General features: G+C 36.3%; 1 protein-coding gene and 1 pseudogene across 1 annotated transcript in view; one reads left to right on the forward strand and one right to left on the reverse strand.

Moving 5' to 3' along the window:
- Positions 1-14405, reverse strand: part of LOC138004932 (uncharacterized) — a 26630-nt pseudogene extending 12225 nt beyond the window's left edge.
- A 2409-nt stretch (positions 14406-16814) lies between these two features.
- LOC138006211 (protein disulfide-isomerase A6-like) overlaps positions 16815-17500 on the forward strand; it is a 10947-nt gene continuing 10261 nt past the window's right edge. The window contains exons 1-2 of the mRNA XM_068852391.1: positions 16815-16942; positions 17023-17164. Coding sequence (XP_068708492.1) covers positions 16927-16942; positions 17023-17164 — 158 coding nt within the window. The 5' untranslated portion in view covers positions 16815-16926. The remainder of the gene's footprint in view (positions 16943-17022; positions 17165-17500) is intronic.

Here is a 17500-nt window from a genome sequence, read left to right on the forward strand (position 1 = left end):
ACATTACATCTCTTTAACTTATGTATTTCGTAAGTACCATGACTTTACCGCAAAACTATCCCAACATACACTGTAAGTCTTCTTGGGACAAAGGGGTTGCACAGTTCACATCAGTCAAGACTCCTCTAAGTTAACACATACACTGTGCATGCACATTATCTAATGATGACAAACTCATATAATTTACGAACGCATCATATTTTGTTCTTAACAGAAATAACTGATGGAGGTAAGATGGGCAAGAAATCTGTACCTTGATTGAAAAGAGCACTTTCAAGAAAAATTATTCCTCTACAGTATTGCATTCATAAAGCCATAAACACAATTACAGGAGGATTCCTTTTTCAATACTCACTCTTGTATCAGGTTTTATGTTCACTCTGTGGACTGACTTTTTGATACCATCATAAAAAAGAACTTCATATGCACCTAAAACAGAAGCACAGGTTTGTTGGAGAGTTAAAACTTCAGGATTTTCAGTCACATCCTACAAAAAATAGACAGTCAAAGCCTGCATGTGTCAACTGTTTTCACAAAGTGAGTGGTATTGGAACAATATTACAGATTAACAATTTTTAATACTATTTATCACGGTAAAATGGATCAGTAAACAATATTGCTTGCTTTCTGAGGGAAGGGCAGCATGGTTTTGAAACACGTGCAAGATCTATTTAGTGTTTGTTTATTTGTTTTTAGCTATTGAATAATTTAACTTTTCACTATATTTTTAAACTGAATTTCCATCAGTTATGAATGTGCAAATAATTCATTTTCCCTGTGTCCTATGTATATAGGTCTACATGTAGCAATTTGTGGCATACAGTACAGCCCAAAAATAATGCATGCACAAAAACTTATTTTTGCGTCCGCAAGCAGGCAACTTCTTGCGGCTCCTTGCACCACAATCCTACCAGTCGCAAGAACTTCTTTGCACTTAGAAGTTGACAATGCAAGAACTTCTTTCCGTTAAGAAATCCGGACTGCAAGAACTTCTTTGTGGCAACATCCTAGAAAGAAGGTGATAATTATACAAAACTTGCAGCAAGACATCATTTTTCAGGGCAATGCACGGCCGAAGTATGGTACAAAATCAAAATAAAAAGTGGAGTCTATGTTTAATGACGGTGGCGATAGCGGGCGTTGTACATATCACATGTAAACAAGTGTCGCAATGATATGATGATTGGTTGACTTTTTAGTATGTTTGCACAAAGACTCGTTCCATGATAGCAATCAGAATAAATACCAGATGAAAACCTTTTGCTACCAAAAATTCCATTCAAAGAAATGTTTATCAAGGGAGTGATGAGAATACCTTTTTTCCATGTGAACCGTTTGAATGACAGTCGCCGCAAATGTAAAATGATGTCACAATGTTGGTACATCGCGCAAGAGACTAAAAAATCAGCTGCCTACATGTATAGTTTCCAATCGGCTGGACATAGTTCAATGATATTTTTTCCAAGTTTGAAATACCTTTACGCCATTTATCCAATTAAATTAATAAGCAAGTGAATTAAATACGGCGTGCGATAAACTGGGTGTGACCAAACATTGAGTTCTGATCCCATGACCATCAAATGTTTCCCAAGAGGAAAGATAACATTACATCCCTTCCTTTTGGAAGTGATTTTTTTGTTTTGGAAAACATAATCTGTGACCATGAAACACAATGATTCATAGCACAATCATGATGTACATTAAGAAAACCAGTATCTTGAACAAACACTTCAGGTCATATCTCCGCTCGTAAAAAGCGCTAGCCACTCACATTTTGCAGATATACTTCTTACATATTAGGTAACATAATTTACTGTGTAGATTAATGAAATCCGTTGCTTAACTTTAGAACAAACAGATTTGGTTGTTCACTTTGGGGACAAAAAATGGCGTGTCACGCATAACATGCAAACTTGCAAGACAAGCACAACAATGTTCTTCAGACAGCTTCTACTTTATTCATCACAACGTAATCAACATATTTCACATACACAATGTTGCAACCAGTAAATAAAAAAAAGTGGTTAATTTCTCACCTATGAGAGTAAAGTGGGCAAAAAGCACAACGGTCTAAAATCTTCAGTGCTGTGTTTACAAGTTGTGGCTGTAACCAACGGGTGGTTGGTGGTTTGGTAGAAGCCAATATGCTTCCAGAATGCTCATTTGTGGTAGTTGCTTTGGCAAAAGTTGCAACGAAAATTTCTCAGCACACAAGAAGCCAGAGCATTTTTTCCTCAGCCTGAAACAAATTGTCTGCCATCACAATTTGCATTAGGACCGAAGCACAGCTTCGTAAAATGTCCTCTGTATCTTGCTTGTCCAAGCTCACATTACGAAACCCAAAGAAAAACAGAATGCTTATCTCATATACAAATTACACGCCAAAGATCAGAAAGAACCAATTCAAATTGTGAAAGAAGGAGACCTTTTCGTGAGTCTTGACTTTCAGAGGTTGACAAAGCGAATTTAGAGCGAGAAATAACCACAAGTGCTACTTGAATCGCTTTCCCCTCGCAGATCCGCCATCATGTTTCCCTGACAGCAAAGAGCGATAAACAAACTTTGCTGCCAGGCCTTAACTAGTTTTTATCCAGTCAAACTGTATTTTTTTGCAGATTTTTGTCCTGTGTTATTCAATCCAATCCACATGGAATTTTTTGCAGGAATTTCAAGCAAAGCGTAAGTCGACTCTGAAATGGCGTCAGATTGTGAACAAAAGCTTTCAAGTAGAGAACAGTGGAGAAAGAAAAAGGCAGAAGAAAAGAAGGAAAAAACAGGGCTTATTATGAGAAGAACCAGAAACAGCTAATCAGGAAAAATTCTGTAGTCAGACTTGAAAGTGACTTTGAAGAAGACTATGGATCAATTTTTTCTTGTGGGCAACTTTCTCCTCAGAGAAAACTTGCTTGATTTCACATTCAAGCTGGAAGCAGCAAATAGAGCAGCTGTTCTTTCTGGAACGGTCCAACACATTTGCCGAGACCTTGTCCTTAAGTCAAAGGAAACTAAACGGAGAAAAGCTATTTATAAACTGCCAATCACTGAACATAAAGAAATCATGAATTCATTGTGAAACAGCAATTAAAATTTCTGTCATGTCAAAAGTTAAAAATAACAATAACTTGGGTTATTTAACACAATTTTTAAGCTTAATCTAGGCAAAATGAGGAAATTACCATGCCCGCAAGGGATTATGGCTAACTTAAAAATTGCTTATTTTTGATCCATCAGTATAAAAATATTACATTTTACATTAAGATATCAGCTTAAGAGGTTATTTGATTGTGTTAGGTTCATTTTCATCCAATTTTATGACAGTATGAAAAATTTTTAAACTCTCTCTATGTTACACAAATGTACGTCATGATTGTGCTACTCATCAATCTATACATATGGAATGCAAATAAAATGTTGTTCTTTTTTAATTTTATGTTGCTTATATTTTATTTCGAAAAAGAAGCTCACGCCAGCTCTATTTGTAAACGATTTTTGTTCCCCTAAAGTAACAATCCCCCAAAAGGAGCGTCCCCAAGAGACTTCCGAAAGTAACGAGGGTCGCTACTATCAGAACTCGACGGTATTTTCACTTCTTGCAACAGCTTGCGCATTCTTGTGGTGCAAGAACTTCTTGTGCGTGCATTATTTTTGGGCTGTACTGTAGTTGGTGGCTCAATGACTCAGTCATGTCCACAAAATTTTGACTTGATTCCATGATGCAAATTTTACAATTAATTGTGTCTGCCACAGCTTGTATCATTATGTGATCAGCACATGTTCCTTGCATAGACCTCATTGTTAAACTAGTGGTAATCTCAGATTATTACATGTTACAATGTAAGTGCATTTGAAAATCACTATTTATATGTGATCTATCGACCACTTATTTATTTTTCTAAAACGTTGTTGCAATTGGTTTTTCTAGTCAATCCTTGGGTTTACAAAATGGCTTATAAACAAAGCCAATCCTAATATGTAAGATCAGGCCAACAACCATAGTTCCAAATCCAATAGGTGTCAACTCCAATCCACCGTTCTAAGGAGATAAACTCTGCACAGTGTGCGTTGAAGGATAAACCTTGCCAATTAAATGGGAGACACAGACAACATGATTGGCCCGGACACGCTGTCTGAATTGGCACAAGACCGTTGTGGTTGGAGGAAGCTTGTAGTCGCCTGCTCTGCAGCCGACAGATGATGAAAGCAATAATCTTGTCCTAGCTGGTCCAGTCTCGTTGCAAAAAGGTCCAAATGATTGTGAGCTTTTCAAGCATAAACGTGAGGATCAAGGCGAAATACTGGTAAATAAAGGTCTGATAAATGTTTGATGCTTATGTAAACAAAAGATTTCAAGGTGGGTTGAATGCAAAAACTCGCCGATTAGATAATGTTGACAGCAAATATCTTGTAGAGTAAGAGTTTTGAGAGCACAAAAGTGCAGGTCAAGGTGAAAAGCAGATAAAAGGGTTCAATACATTTGGAGTGGTTTCAAATCTATTTTTTGTTGTGAAAGTGAAAACGATCTATAGCTGTGGTTATTAGTTCCACTTTTTGTGTAAATTAAGTATAATAATATACATGAGTAAGACTTGCAAATCACCAAATTCAGCTTGACAATTAACCTAAAACATACTCATTCCGCACAGTACACATTCATTGCGGCTCTCAAAATGGTAGAAATTGCAGTTTTTCTTTATAATCTCACTTACATGTAATTACAGTAATATCTCAAAATGGATTCTGACAAAACTTTGTAACAAAATGCTTCAAACACAAGTGAAAGCTGTGCCCAAAACTAAGTTTCAAATTTTGTACAGGAGAATTGAAAACATACATGTACGAGGGAATGACCTTCAGAGTGCGTGAGAAAGGACGATGGAAAGCATGTGGTTTCCACCAGATGATTGTTAAAAAATGTCTCAAACTTAACTTTCTTTCTTACTTACTTAACAGGGTAATGACATTGTGTCAATGTTGCTACAACAGTCGACAAAAATGAAACCATGGCCAGACAATAAATAGTCCACTTGTTCAGAGCCCTCTTAAATGTCTGTAAATAGTGGCATTCTAAGGAGAAAACTGTTTCAATGGGAGCTCTTACGACTGATTTTAACATTATTATAAATCATGTAGGGCATAACAATCCAGATTACAGGTACTTTTCACATCTATATCAATTAAAAGAGAGCAATCATGATCTACAGTATGTATGTACCACACAAAACAACATTAATTTTTTGTACTGAAAAGCAAAAGCATTTAGCTTTCATGGAATGTACAGGTGTATATCATCATCTGGGGACTTGCTGTGTTGATGAAAACTCTTAAAAGGCTAACATTGCACAATAATATTACAGTGAAACAAAAACTGGCACACATAACAGTGTACAAGAACCAACCTACCTTTAAAGAGTCAATATGAACACTTTTTGGCTTTGTAAAATTAACCATTACAGGTGATGCAGGTTTCAAGACAGTAATTACATGAATATACATGTACCTGCCAGTTTAAAGTTCCAATGGCTGATTCTTATAATTACACGAGCATTTCAATAATTTTATTTTAACAAAATTCCTTACTAAGAATTCTTTGAGGACAACTCTAGTATCCTGCATTAAATTTTAGGTTCTTGTATCTGACATGGTTTCCTTGAAACTGATATTCACCAAAAATATACATTGTGGTTTTGGGTCACCTGGCGTTTTTGTTATGTCAGAAATTGTTTAGTTATACATGTACACTATACAACCACAGCCCCTAAACCTAAACAACCTTGGTTGACTCAATAATGAAACATATACTGGACAATGAACAATTAACATCTACACACATTATCTTACCATCATTGAGAGGTTTTACTACTTTTGCTGGATAAAATTTGCAGTCTTGCCACTTTGCTAACACACGATCACCGACTTTCCAATCCTGCACAAGACAAAATACATGTAAAATACACTTATCAAAACGCAAACATTAGCCACAAAACATTTTGCTTAATACTGTATAAGACACATTTATACAGTCACATGGAAAAATAAAATACAAAGAAACCAAAGATTATACAGTGTAATACTGTAATTCTGCTTTAGTAGGAAAGCTCATAACCTTTACATTTAGGTTATCCAAAATTAACAACAATAATTATCTCAAGGGTACCTAAGATCCTAGCTTGACACTGCCTGATGGGTATGTCACTGTCAAGCTTTACACTCTTATTTTTTTATTATTCACTAAAACATGAAATGGCATAATTTACTGTAATTGCACGTTTACACATGTACAGTGTGTAGGCAGCACTTTTGTAAATTGTGCACAAAATGGGTGTGCCACCTATACAGTACCAATCAAAACTATTAGTGCATTTGCACGTGGTAATACCTCTTCTTTGCTGATAGTGTTTACCGCAAAATCACCTAGGCTACATGTAGATGAAACCGCAACCGCAACCGCAACCCCAACCGCAACCGAAACCGAGGCAACAGTTGCAAAGGACCTGGGAGTGTATATAGATTGTCATCTTAACTTTAACAAACATATCACTAAAACTGCCTCTGGCTGTATGCTTAAACTAATGAGAGTTAACAGGCTAAAGCATCTATTAGATAAAAAACATCCATCTATCTTATAAATGCTTTCGTCTTCAGCAAATTATTTTATTGTTTGATGGTATGGAGTAGCACGAGTAAGAAGAACATTAGAAAACTTCTGAATCAACTAGTTCAGAACTATGCCTGCCAGAATGTATGTATGTATGTATGCATGTAAAAGACATAAAAAAAAACTTTGATCTGAGAAAAATCGGTGTGGATTTACATGCATAACTAGTTGCCGCCAATGCAGTCCGAAAGGAGATATATTTAGAATCAAGTGCTTCCAAACTTTGCCTCCTGTCCAAATAGAAATGTTTATGGGATAGTACTGTTGTTGAAAAGCTCCAACCTTGAACTAAACCTTTATGAATGACTAAAAGTATTATACCAGTGAAGAACCATACAATGTAACTATATTCCTGAAGTTTGTTAAGCAACTGCTTGTGGCAATTGCACGTTAACTGCAAACAATTCTGATTCAAAATATTAAGTAACAGGTTATTTAGCAGTTGAGCTTGAAATTCAGAAATATTCATTCCTCTGAATTAGTAAAATAAACTTAATTTAATGCTTCAACAACCATAGGATAGACTTAGGCCGGGTTGAGTTCAAGCCTCTGTCAATTTGGCGAATCAAAACGTAAATTGGGGGTGCAGGGATGGCGCAGTGGTGAGAGAACTCGCCTCCCACCTAATTGTTGTGGCCTGGGTTCGATTCCCAGACTCGTCGTCATATGTGGGTTGAGTTTGTTGGTTCTTTACTCTGCACCGAGAGGTTTTCTCCGGGCACTTCGGTTTCCCCTCTCCTCAAAAACCAACATTTGACTTGATTTACTTTCATTGTTCATTTCAGTTTACAGTGTTCCCAATTAGCGCTCCAGCGCTAGAACGACTAGACACTTCAATAAAGTTCCTTTCTTTCTTTTCTAACCAAGCTGCCTATTCTGTCACGCAAGCGAGAGCGGTAGCTCATGAAATACGTTGTTCAATGCTGAACTGCTCAACAAGTTTGTAACGGATAGAGAGTCATGTAGCCCGAATGACTGACAATTACAAATGTACAGTTAATCGTTTCCTTCCATCTTTCGGTTGATGAGATCAAAATGTCTTTCGTGTCTCTTCCAAGGCCGGTGGCTTCAAGCGGCCTCACCATAAAGACAAGAGATTTCCCAAACTCATAGAGTATTTCTCGATAGAATTTCTGCTGATCTTTATGCCATTAGCATTGAACAGATCTCAAATACTTTTTAGAGATCTTGACGTTTGGGGGAAAAAGGATTACAAGAAATGTCTTGAAGGCACCTTATTACGGTATAACCAAATGTGCCCACCATCGCAGATTGTAATTATGGCAAATACGCATATTATTATTATTGTCAATGTGATCGACCAGCAAAAATAATTATGCAGATTTCTTTAATAGCATCTGCTCTAAATTACAACGCTTAAAAAAACAAAAAGCAATACTGCATCCTAGGTGAAACCTCGGTTTTCAGTTACCATAGACAAGGTTTTACCTCCGTCAAACTGGAGATTGAATCTGCGATTCCACCTAGTCAGAACCGCGGCAAATGCACAAATAGTTTCGAGCGGTACTGTACATGGTATGGTATGAGTAACGTCCTAATATGATCAAGTGGAAAACAACTACAACAAATTGCAAAATTGTTTGCCTAACTCGTGTACCTTCATACATGTACTTTTCTTTCTCACAGACAAAATAAATATTTGATTGAGTCAATATGTATGTTGACTTGGAAGCTTTAATTAATTGTCTCAAATATAAATAAACTGCTCAGCCTCTCATAGGTCAAGGGTGTGTGGGTGGCAACTGCATGGGACCCATGGTGGCATTTTTTTAATCAACTAATCCCACTTTCTAAAAACTAGGATCTTAAAGAAGCCCGAAGGTTGTGGCTTCAATTCCCACCCTGGTCAGAGTTTTTCTCTGTCCTTGTGTGGGCCCAATTCCATTGGTAGGGCTAAGGCTCACATCGTTTATATGGGTATGAAACAGCACTTCACATTACCCCTACAATAGTTAATTCTGTTGAAATATAAAGTGCTACACGGCCAACATTTGAAAAAACGTAACCCTCCATTAAAGAACATAGCCTGATTGCAGGCAGTAGTGTGTTTTTGGGTGTGAAATACTGTTATTCCTTGAAAATCTGGTCACCAAACTAGATACGTTAATAGAGGGATCTGAGGTGAGTGAAAAAGAGATTGTGTACCAAGTTCATGTACCAAGATTACACAGGGAATGTCTCTTTTATCTAACAATTGTCATAAAAAAAGTTGCCAAAAACATGCAAACTTGAATCCACTCAAGTCAAGACAATCTAAGGAGATAAATCAAAGTTAACTTTTGAAGTCACATAGACAACATGTGCCCTAAGTATTTTGTGATAATAATTTTTTTTAAAAAGTAGGCTGCAAGAACATTCCAAACACCACACCCAAGCCAGCACAAGAACAGACAGCACAATAAATGTTAAAACAAATCAGACAGCTGCTGTTATTGGACATTGTACAGCACATTAAAAAGCACTAAGGAGGAAGATAAGTTATGCTTATCAAACTAGCCAGATTTACTTCTACAACAACACTGGTGGGAGAGTACAAAAGTCATCTTTAAGATCCCACATCAAGCCCTTGCAAACTATAATTAATAATACAAGCTTGATAGTGAAGCTCATAAAACCTGAATCACAATTAGGTCTTCATTATTTTTTGTTACAGAATAATTTAATGTTAAAGAACATCTGCAAACTAGAGTATGATGTGGTCATTTATATGTCAAAAAGAGCAAAAGACAGTCATATTAACCTGATAGTCGCAAACTTCCTGCTAGATAGGACATCACAGTGCATGAGGATTGCCACGCCACAAAGAAAGGGAGAAATATTTTAGAAAGCAGGAGTATACAGTCACTAGCATTTAAAACACAACTCATCAATAATACATGAATGATAATACAAGCATCAAAGCAGCTGCATAGTAGATGAATAAGACTTTGTATATACAGCAGAAATAAATAATGTTTGTCTTTCAATGTATTAGTGCACATGTAATGCAAGATTTTCAAGAATTGATGAAAATACAGAAGTGATGTGGGCAAAGTGGGTTTTGAGAAACATAATCCATTAGTATTAGTACATGTAGAAACACTGATGAAAAGTAGCGGTTACTAGTGTATCGTCCTTTCGATTTGACAAACTGTGATACCAGAAACAGAAGAATTTTTAATGTGTTAACACTCCAGATCAAGCAAATACATTTGTACTATACAAATGATTACAAGAGAAGTTGGAAAAATTAAAAAACCAAGTTTGTATACTGCATTCACAGTAATAAAAACTCAAATTAATGGAACAAATATCAAATATGTTAAAATAAAAGTGATCATATTAGGAAAAACGTTATTAGCCAATTATACTATTGAATGTAAACTCTCAAAAATTTCAATAAGTGATCTCATCAGTCAACTTAACTCAAAGTGAATCTTCTTGAATTTGAGAAAAGGAGTACTGTATGTGTGAACTAATATTTTCATCATGTCTGAGGAGCCGTGCATGTAAATGCACATGGTGAAAACAGTGTGGTCAACCTCTTCTGACTCTCTACCTTCTAGCACATGAAGAAAGAAGACATGGGTGCAATTTACTCATACTTAGCCTGTTAATTCTCCTTCCCACAACATAAAAAATAATAAGATGGCATGATAAAAATGAGACAGACTAGAAAGGATCTATGTTTACTTTTTAACAGTGTGATGAACTTCCTTGGGATTACACCTGAGACCAAATAAAAAATGCATGGCAAGAACATCGCTTACATACCAAAGTAAAAAATAAATTTGGCATTATCAATTTCTCAAAAATCAAGGACAGCAGCTCACATAATTATAGTTTATAAACAACATGTATACTCAATAACCTCACAAGCTTGAGAAAACATTTAAGAAAGCAGTCAGCTCACCTTCTCATCTTTGGAGTCCTGGTGTGATTGCTGTCGTGCATGTGGTCTTAAACGTTCACTATCAAAATTAATCCATTCGTCATAGCGGTGATTCCAGCCCTCAAAGTGAATTAGTACTTTCCTCTCTTTGTTATCAACTCTGCAGATCTTTGCAGCATACCTACAGTACATGTGTATGGACAAATAATAGTTGCATTACTAACATTTTCAACAATGTACATTGTAAGACAGTGATATTCAAAGGAGCAAGTCTTGTCAATCAAAATTTCCACATAAATATCCCTGTTACATTATATCTATCAAAGTCTCAAAAGGGTCCCTGATCCCATGGTACATTTTGTGCAGTGTTAACCCCTTGAGTGCCACCCAGGAGAACCCCAGCTACTACCGGCCATGTTGGATTTTTTATGACAATTTATTTTTGCCATTCTACATGTAGGCACTTGAGCACTTCATAATTATTTTCTCTTAAATGATTCTTATGAATCAGAAAATCAACACGTTAAGCACCTCTACCAATGTTCTGTCCTCTTTGTTGACCACCATCAGCTTCCACGTCATTGTTCTCATTCACGTCTCTGTCACGTTTGCTGATACTTTCACTTCAAGCTCCGAATTGCTTTCACTAGGCTCTGAAACATCCCATTCACTTTCCCCACCTAAACCCAAATTCCAGTCAGCAAAAATTTCCTGTAAAACTACCTAGCTCCTTTCCAGCTCAAAATTCATCAGACGTGACCAGGATGCCATCTTGGATTTGTCACAAACCTTGGGTAATATATTGTGCAGATTTTTTGGACAGTGGACTTCTAATTCCTTCCCAGACTCTTTCAAACAACCACAAATAAAAATGCCAAACTACCGGGAAAAAGAAGGCTGCGCTTTATAGAGGACGTATAATTATACATGTACACAGAGATGTATCCAGAGTGCGTCACTGCATCCTGGGACGCACTCGTCTTCCTTTTGGATGCATAGAATATGGAACAAAGGGTCCAATTGGATGCAGAAAAAGAATCAAGTGTTATGTGCAGCTTGGGGTTTGGTAAATGAAAAAATGAAACAGCAATTCTGCAATCTGCATTAGAACTGCAATATTGACCATGTGCACCTTCGTCTAATACAACTAGGGGCCCCACAGCCCTTGCATACAGCACCACCAGCCAGAAAGCCTCGATTTGAACTTTGCCCAAACGTCATTAGCCACTATTGTTTACAGAAATTACCCTTGACTTCTAAAAGCCTGGGACCACAAGATTGTTAGATTTCACTGGCAGGGTTCTGATACATCTCCACGTTTGAATTACGTGTAGGTTGACAAAATTTTCTCCCAATATCTAGGCTACCCTTGCCAAATTTGCTTAAGCCAGAAGAAGTATAAAAGATGTGAATATACCCAGCACTAGCATTTTTGGTAAAAGTCAATTTCTCCATTATACAAGGCAGTGGAAAAGATTCTTTTGGCCACAAAACCAGTCATTTATTGCTGTACCTCTACTATTTTCAAAGGAGAATGCCATACTCATTGATAGCAAAATAATGATAATAATAATAATAATAATAATAATAATAATAATAATAATAATAATAATAATAATAATAATAATAAAATAAAATAAAATAAAACAATAATAATAATTGAATTTCATGGACAGTTTTGTCTTACAGCACATAGTTAAGCCCACAACATTTTCTTAATAAGAGAAAGTTAGGCCAGTTTCAAACATCGCGCTACTGCCATGTCGAACTTAAATGAATTTGGCCCGGCAGTGGGACAACCATTGCAGAGGAGTGGTTTCAAACTTCGACCTTAATTGATTCGCGCCAAATTCAAAATCAAAGCCGTCTGCAGAGAAGCATTGGCTGGTGGAACACTGTTTTGAACCCATACAGTGAGAGCAGATTCCAAAGAACTTTTCGCGTCTCAAAGGCAGCCTTTTTGGTTGTTCCTTCTCAGATCCAAATGTACGTGCATCCTTAGAACATCTACCAGATGATTTCCAACATTTATCACAGAAACTAGCAATTTCTGAATCGCTGATTTCTTCAACTTCTTTTTCGTCATCGGCATTCTAAAGTATACCTGGAATCACAATCGAATCACCGAAACTTCTGCGCGATGCCATTTTGTTTTCGACTATACAACTGGGATGCATGCATACAAATTGCAAAATAATCAAAACTATGTTAAAATAATTTATGAATTGAGTTCGGCACGGCAGTAGAGCAACGTTTGAAACCATGCCGAGCCAGTGCTGTGTAGCATGACAGACCCTGTTGAATTTAATTTTCGTGGCGAACTAAATTCAAGTTGCCGTACTCAATACACCTTATTCCAAAATGGCCACCATTTAAATATTCTTTTGTTTGCTTGCAAATTAGCCCTTGATGCCTCGTTCTTAAGCTCAAAACTCAAAAGAATATTTTATCTTGAACAAGGCAACAAGGGCCAATTTGTATGCACATACATCAGCGGCCATTTTGGAATAAGGTGTATGGTTTCAAACTTTGCGCTACTGCCGCGCCAATGTCTAATTTAATTCCTAACTTTGGTTCGACACGGCGGTAGCTCAACGTTTGAAAGTGGCCTTAAGCACAATTTCATTTATCATATAAACAAATATATGTAAACAAAGTCAGATAAAGCTTTAAAAGGAAAGTCGATTCTTCATTGTGCAACGTATATATATATATATTAACAAAGTCAAAGTTCTTTTATTCGTCATATCACTTACCTTTTATTTTCAAAGAAATTGTTGCATTTTACAAATTTGTATTTTCAAAGTACAACCCTGAAAACACAATCGCATGTACACCACATGCATGCTACTATTTATGAAAATACAGCTTATTCAAAATAGATAGTTAAACTGTGAATGTCGTGATAAATAAGAATAATTATATTCACGCAACATGCATGTGTAGTCCAAGTTTTTATTTTCTGTTCGTTAAAATTGCAAATTTAATTAACTTAAGTGAAATAAGCTGGTCATGTTCACCATTAACATTATACGTATTACTTCGTGATTTTCATTTATCAGCTGTCGAAACATGACGTAGTTTTGTCATAATAAAAATGATGACTAAACGCATACAACTGAACTTGGATCAGAAAAAATAATGTGCTTCGATTGTATTAATGTTAGTCGAGTGAGTTGGAAAATCCAAGCGATTCGTATCTCTGAATATATACTAAAGGAAAATAAAATAGATCAAGACGACGGGGTGTTTCCATCTCACTAGATCAGAGACATTTTTAGGTACTGTGATGTCAAAATGATCTGGTGCTGGAAGACTGGAATCACTGATGCATGCAACCGTCAGGCCAAAATTTAAGTTAACGCGCGCTGCGTTCTTCGAAATTTCTTCACGAAGGACAGCCCAAACATAGACCAAGTATGCAGTGTTGTAAAGGTAAAATCCCACTCACCAATTCAACGTGTAATCCATTGCCTCCAAGCGAGCTCCCGCCTGATAGAGAATTTTATTTTTCCCTGACGAAGGAGAGATTTGTTTGGTCGACATTCTGACTCTGTTGTCGATTCGCATTGAAACTACAACATCCAAAACCAGTCGATGACGACAAATGACCGAATGCCGTGGAGCGAACGAATGAAACAATGCACACACACGAAAGGAAGAAAAGAAAGTGATATCCCGGCAAATCCGATCCCAGTGCTGTCATACGATCGCCTTTTTTTCAAGCCCAATCAGCAAATATAACATGACTCAAAATATCCACGAGGATTTATGCAATAACCACTGCCCTTTGCGAGATGAAGTGGATTTTACAGAGAAAAACTGGTAACTAATTTGAGCCATGGGAGGATGGGAAGCTGGGTATACCGTCTTTTATCAAATTTGAGCCATGATTGGATAATCTTTGTGTGTATTTAAAACTTACGAAAATATAAAATGTTTTAAAAGGTAAACTTTTGGGTTTGACATAGTATCAGTGGATCCAGTCTCTACTGATAGCACTTAATTTTCCAGATGCAGATGTATCATAACCTCTCTAATATTACATATAATGCTCCAAATCTTAAAAAAAAACCTCCTGTTTTTTCAGAGCACTAAATTTGGAAAGAAGGACATTTCAGATTCTGTGAATAAAAATAGCTCTTCACATCTCCAAGAAAACATTTAAAGAGAATCCTGTCATTTATTTTTATTAGGCTAAAGGTATATGCACCACTAAGGTCTCCAAAACGATTGACAAGCAAAAGTTTCTTAATAAGTTTCAAATGCATAATTTTAAGTTTCCAAAGTTACAACTGAAACAAACTTCAAGGATCTGAACAAACATGTTATAGGTGATCAGGTTATATGTTTACACATCAACAACGTGCTATAACAATATCGTATAAACTCTTGTTCTTAGGCCATCGTAGCTTGATTAAGAAAATAACACAAACGGCGGTGATAGAGTGGTTTTCAGTTGAGTGTTGAAAGTAATTAGTGAAATACTTTGGTTTATGACTACTTCACTCAGTCAGCCATTTTTTCAACCAATCAGAAGTGAAACCAAACCAATTGTGGCTCGTGCGTGCACATTTTCCCATGCTTTTTGTCGGCTACGAGTAATTACTTTGAGTTTTGATTGGTTTACTGGATTGTCTCCGACCTTTTTAATTGGCCAAAGTAATTACTTTGGTTTTGGTTTTACGACACTGACAATTGAAAACTGCTCTAAACATTGTATTCCAACGCATTTTTTATAGAACTTGACGTTTCGTATGCTAGTCCACATACATTTTCAAAAGTGACCGTTACAATTTTTGAAAACTATATATACATATATATATATATACTGAATATACTAAATGTAAGTTGCCAATGAGCCCTCGCAGAGTGCTCAATAGCTAGTGAAGCTAGAGCTGTGCATACAGTTACAGGTAAAATAAACGACATTCGTGGTCGACAAATTTGTTTCGTAGGACCATGTCCTACAGTACCACATGTCCCACATGTCCCACAGTAGAGGTCTGGAACCAAGACTGAGAAAAATGATCTGCAGCAGTACGTGTCTAGACACATACTGCTACAGATCATTTTTCTCAGTCTAGGTTCCAGACTTCTAATCTTTATATATAGTTTTCAAAAATTGTAACAGTCACTTTTGAAAATGTATGTGAACAAGCATACAAAACGTCAAGTTCTATAAAAAATGCATTGGAATACAATGTTTATCACCGTTGTTTGTGTTATTTTCTATAACAACAAAAACAAGCCACACCCATCAGTAAAAGATTGAATTAATTACAAGAAATTAAACATTTTTATAACAAACTAATAATAAGTGTTCCCCAACAACCCTTTTCTGCATGGACTACAGGATTTGGTCTAACATTAATTTTTGGAACCAGAGATCATCAAATTGTAATCATGACTGCTCAACAAGATCACCACCATGAAAGACCATCCACTCCAAGATTTGCTGCTGTCAAAACGGTCAAGAATACTAACAAAAAGGAAGGGGGGGGGGGGGGGGGTTTCCCCAGATAAGAATATTACAGTTAAATTCTATTTCATATCTACTTTTGCACTGAACTGTGTGTTGATTGTTGCTCACAGCTAAAAGTGATGTTCTAAAGTAATAAATGTCATGCAATATAATACAAAGCATTGAATAAAATAACTGCAAGAATGGGGCCACTGTAAAAAAAAAAAAAAGATAATGCAGCTGGCCCCAAGCCACACACACTTCTACGATACAAGAATAAGTAAACTTGCATGAACAAGAACACAAATCTGATTTCACACACAAAATACTTATCTTCCATGCAGTAACATTTTATAAAATAATATAAAGCTTGTACACTTTCAAAGTCATTTATGAATAGATGGCTGAGCATACTGAAATTATCAATACGGGCAATAAACCAAGAAAATGGCAAGATCTATTAAAGTAAAAGATTGCCTATCAAAAATCTTTAAAACAAGATTAAGTTAGAGTCTGTGAAGAAAGGCATCAACAATACCTAGATGGACAGTACATTTTAATTTACAGGACAAAAATCATGATGTGAAAATAGTAAGCCTGATAAGGATTTAAGCAAATTATTTCGCTCACCTTGATTACGATCTTTGTTTGCGAACTTCAGAGGTACGAATTTTTATGGTCGTAATCCAGGCTGTTACACTGGATATTCACAAAGGATGTCTGATCTTTGTTTATGGGCCCATTGTCAAGTCATCAGCGGTAAGCCGTAGAAATTTAGATAGATAATTAACCAATGAGAGCGAGCCACGAGAGGCCGGTCTCTTTGAAGCTCTGCAAAAACTTTCTCGCTTTGTAGTGAAGTTCGTTCTCTCTCTGGAGTGTGTTTTAACCAGTAATCTTTTAAATTCTCCAAGAATGAGTCTCATTTACGGTTGGTTTGACCCTTTATCCCTTTGAATGTTACGATCATTTACAGTGGCGAAGATCTTTTTGTTCGTTTTTTTTTATCAGGGATTCTGTTGTCGTGTATCGTGTCTTTGGGCAGAGCACTTTACGGTTCCCACACTGATGTCGTGGAATTGACAGCCAGTAATTTTAATTCTTTGGTTATGACTAGTGATTCAGTGTGGCTTATAGAATTCTATGCTCCTTGGTAAGTTTTCTCACTACTCTGTGTTTTAATGTGATTTTCATTTTTTTATTGTCCTTCTTCTAAAGTTAAGTTAAGATAGAAAATTAAAGTAAGGCAGCTTATAACAATAAATTGTTATTAGAGTTGATTGGCTTGCAAAATCCATTAAATTGGAGACTGGCATGGGATGAGAGTTAAGCAAAAGCACTCCAGATATGATGGTCAGTTTTTTGCAAGGGGCAGCGTATCAAACTGCTCAAACAGAATTGTTAATTTTACTTCTACATCTACTGCATTCACATGTTCCAGAACTGAACAATTCCATTTGATTCATGGCTGTTTGTACTTACCTGACTT

The sequence above is a fragment of the Montipora foliosa genome, chromosome 6 (assembly GCF_036669935.1).
Source record: "Montipora foliosa isolate CH-2021 chromosome 6, ASM3666993v2, whole genome shotgun sequence".
NCBI classification, from domain to species: Eukaryota; Metazoa; Cnidaria; class Anthozoa; order Scleractinia; family Acroporidae; genus Montipora; species Montipora foliosa.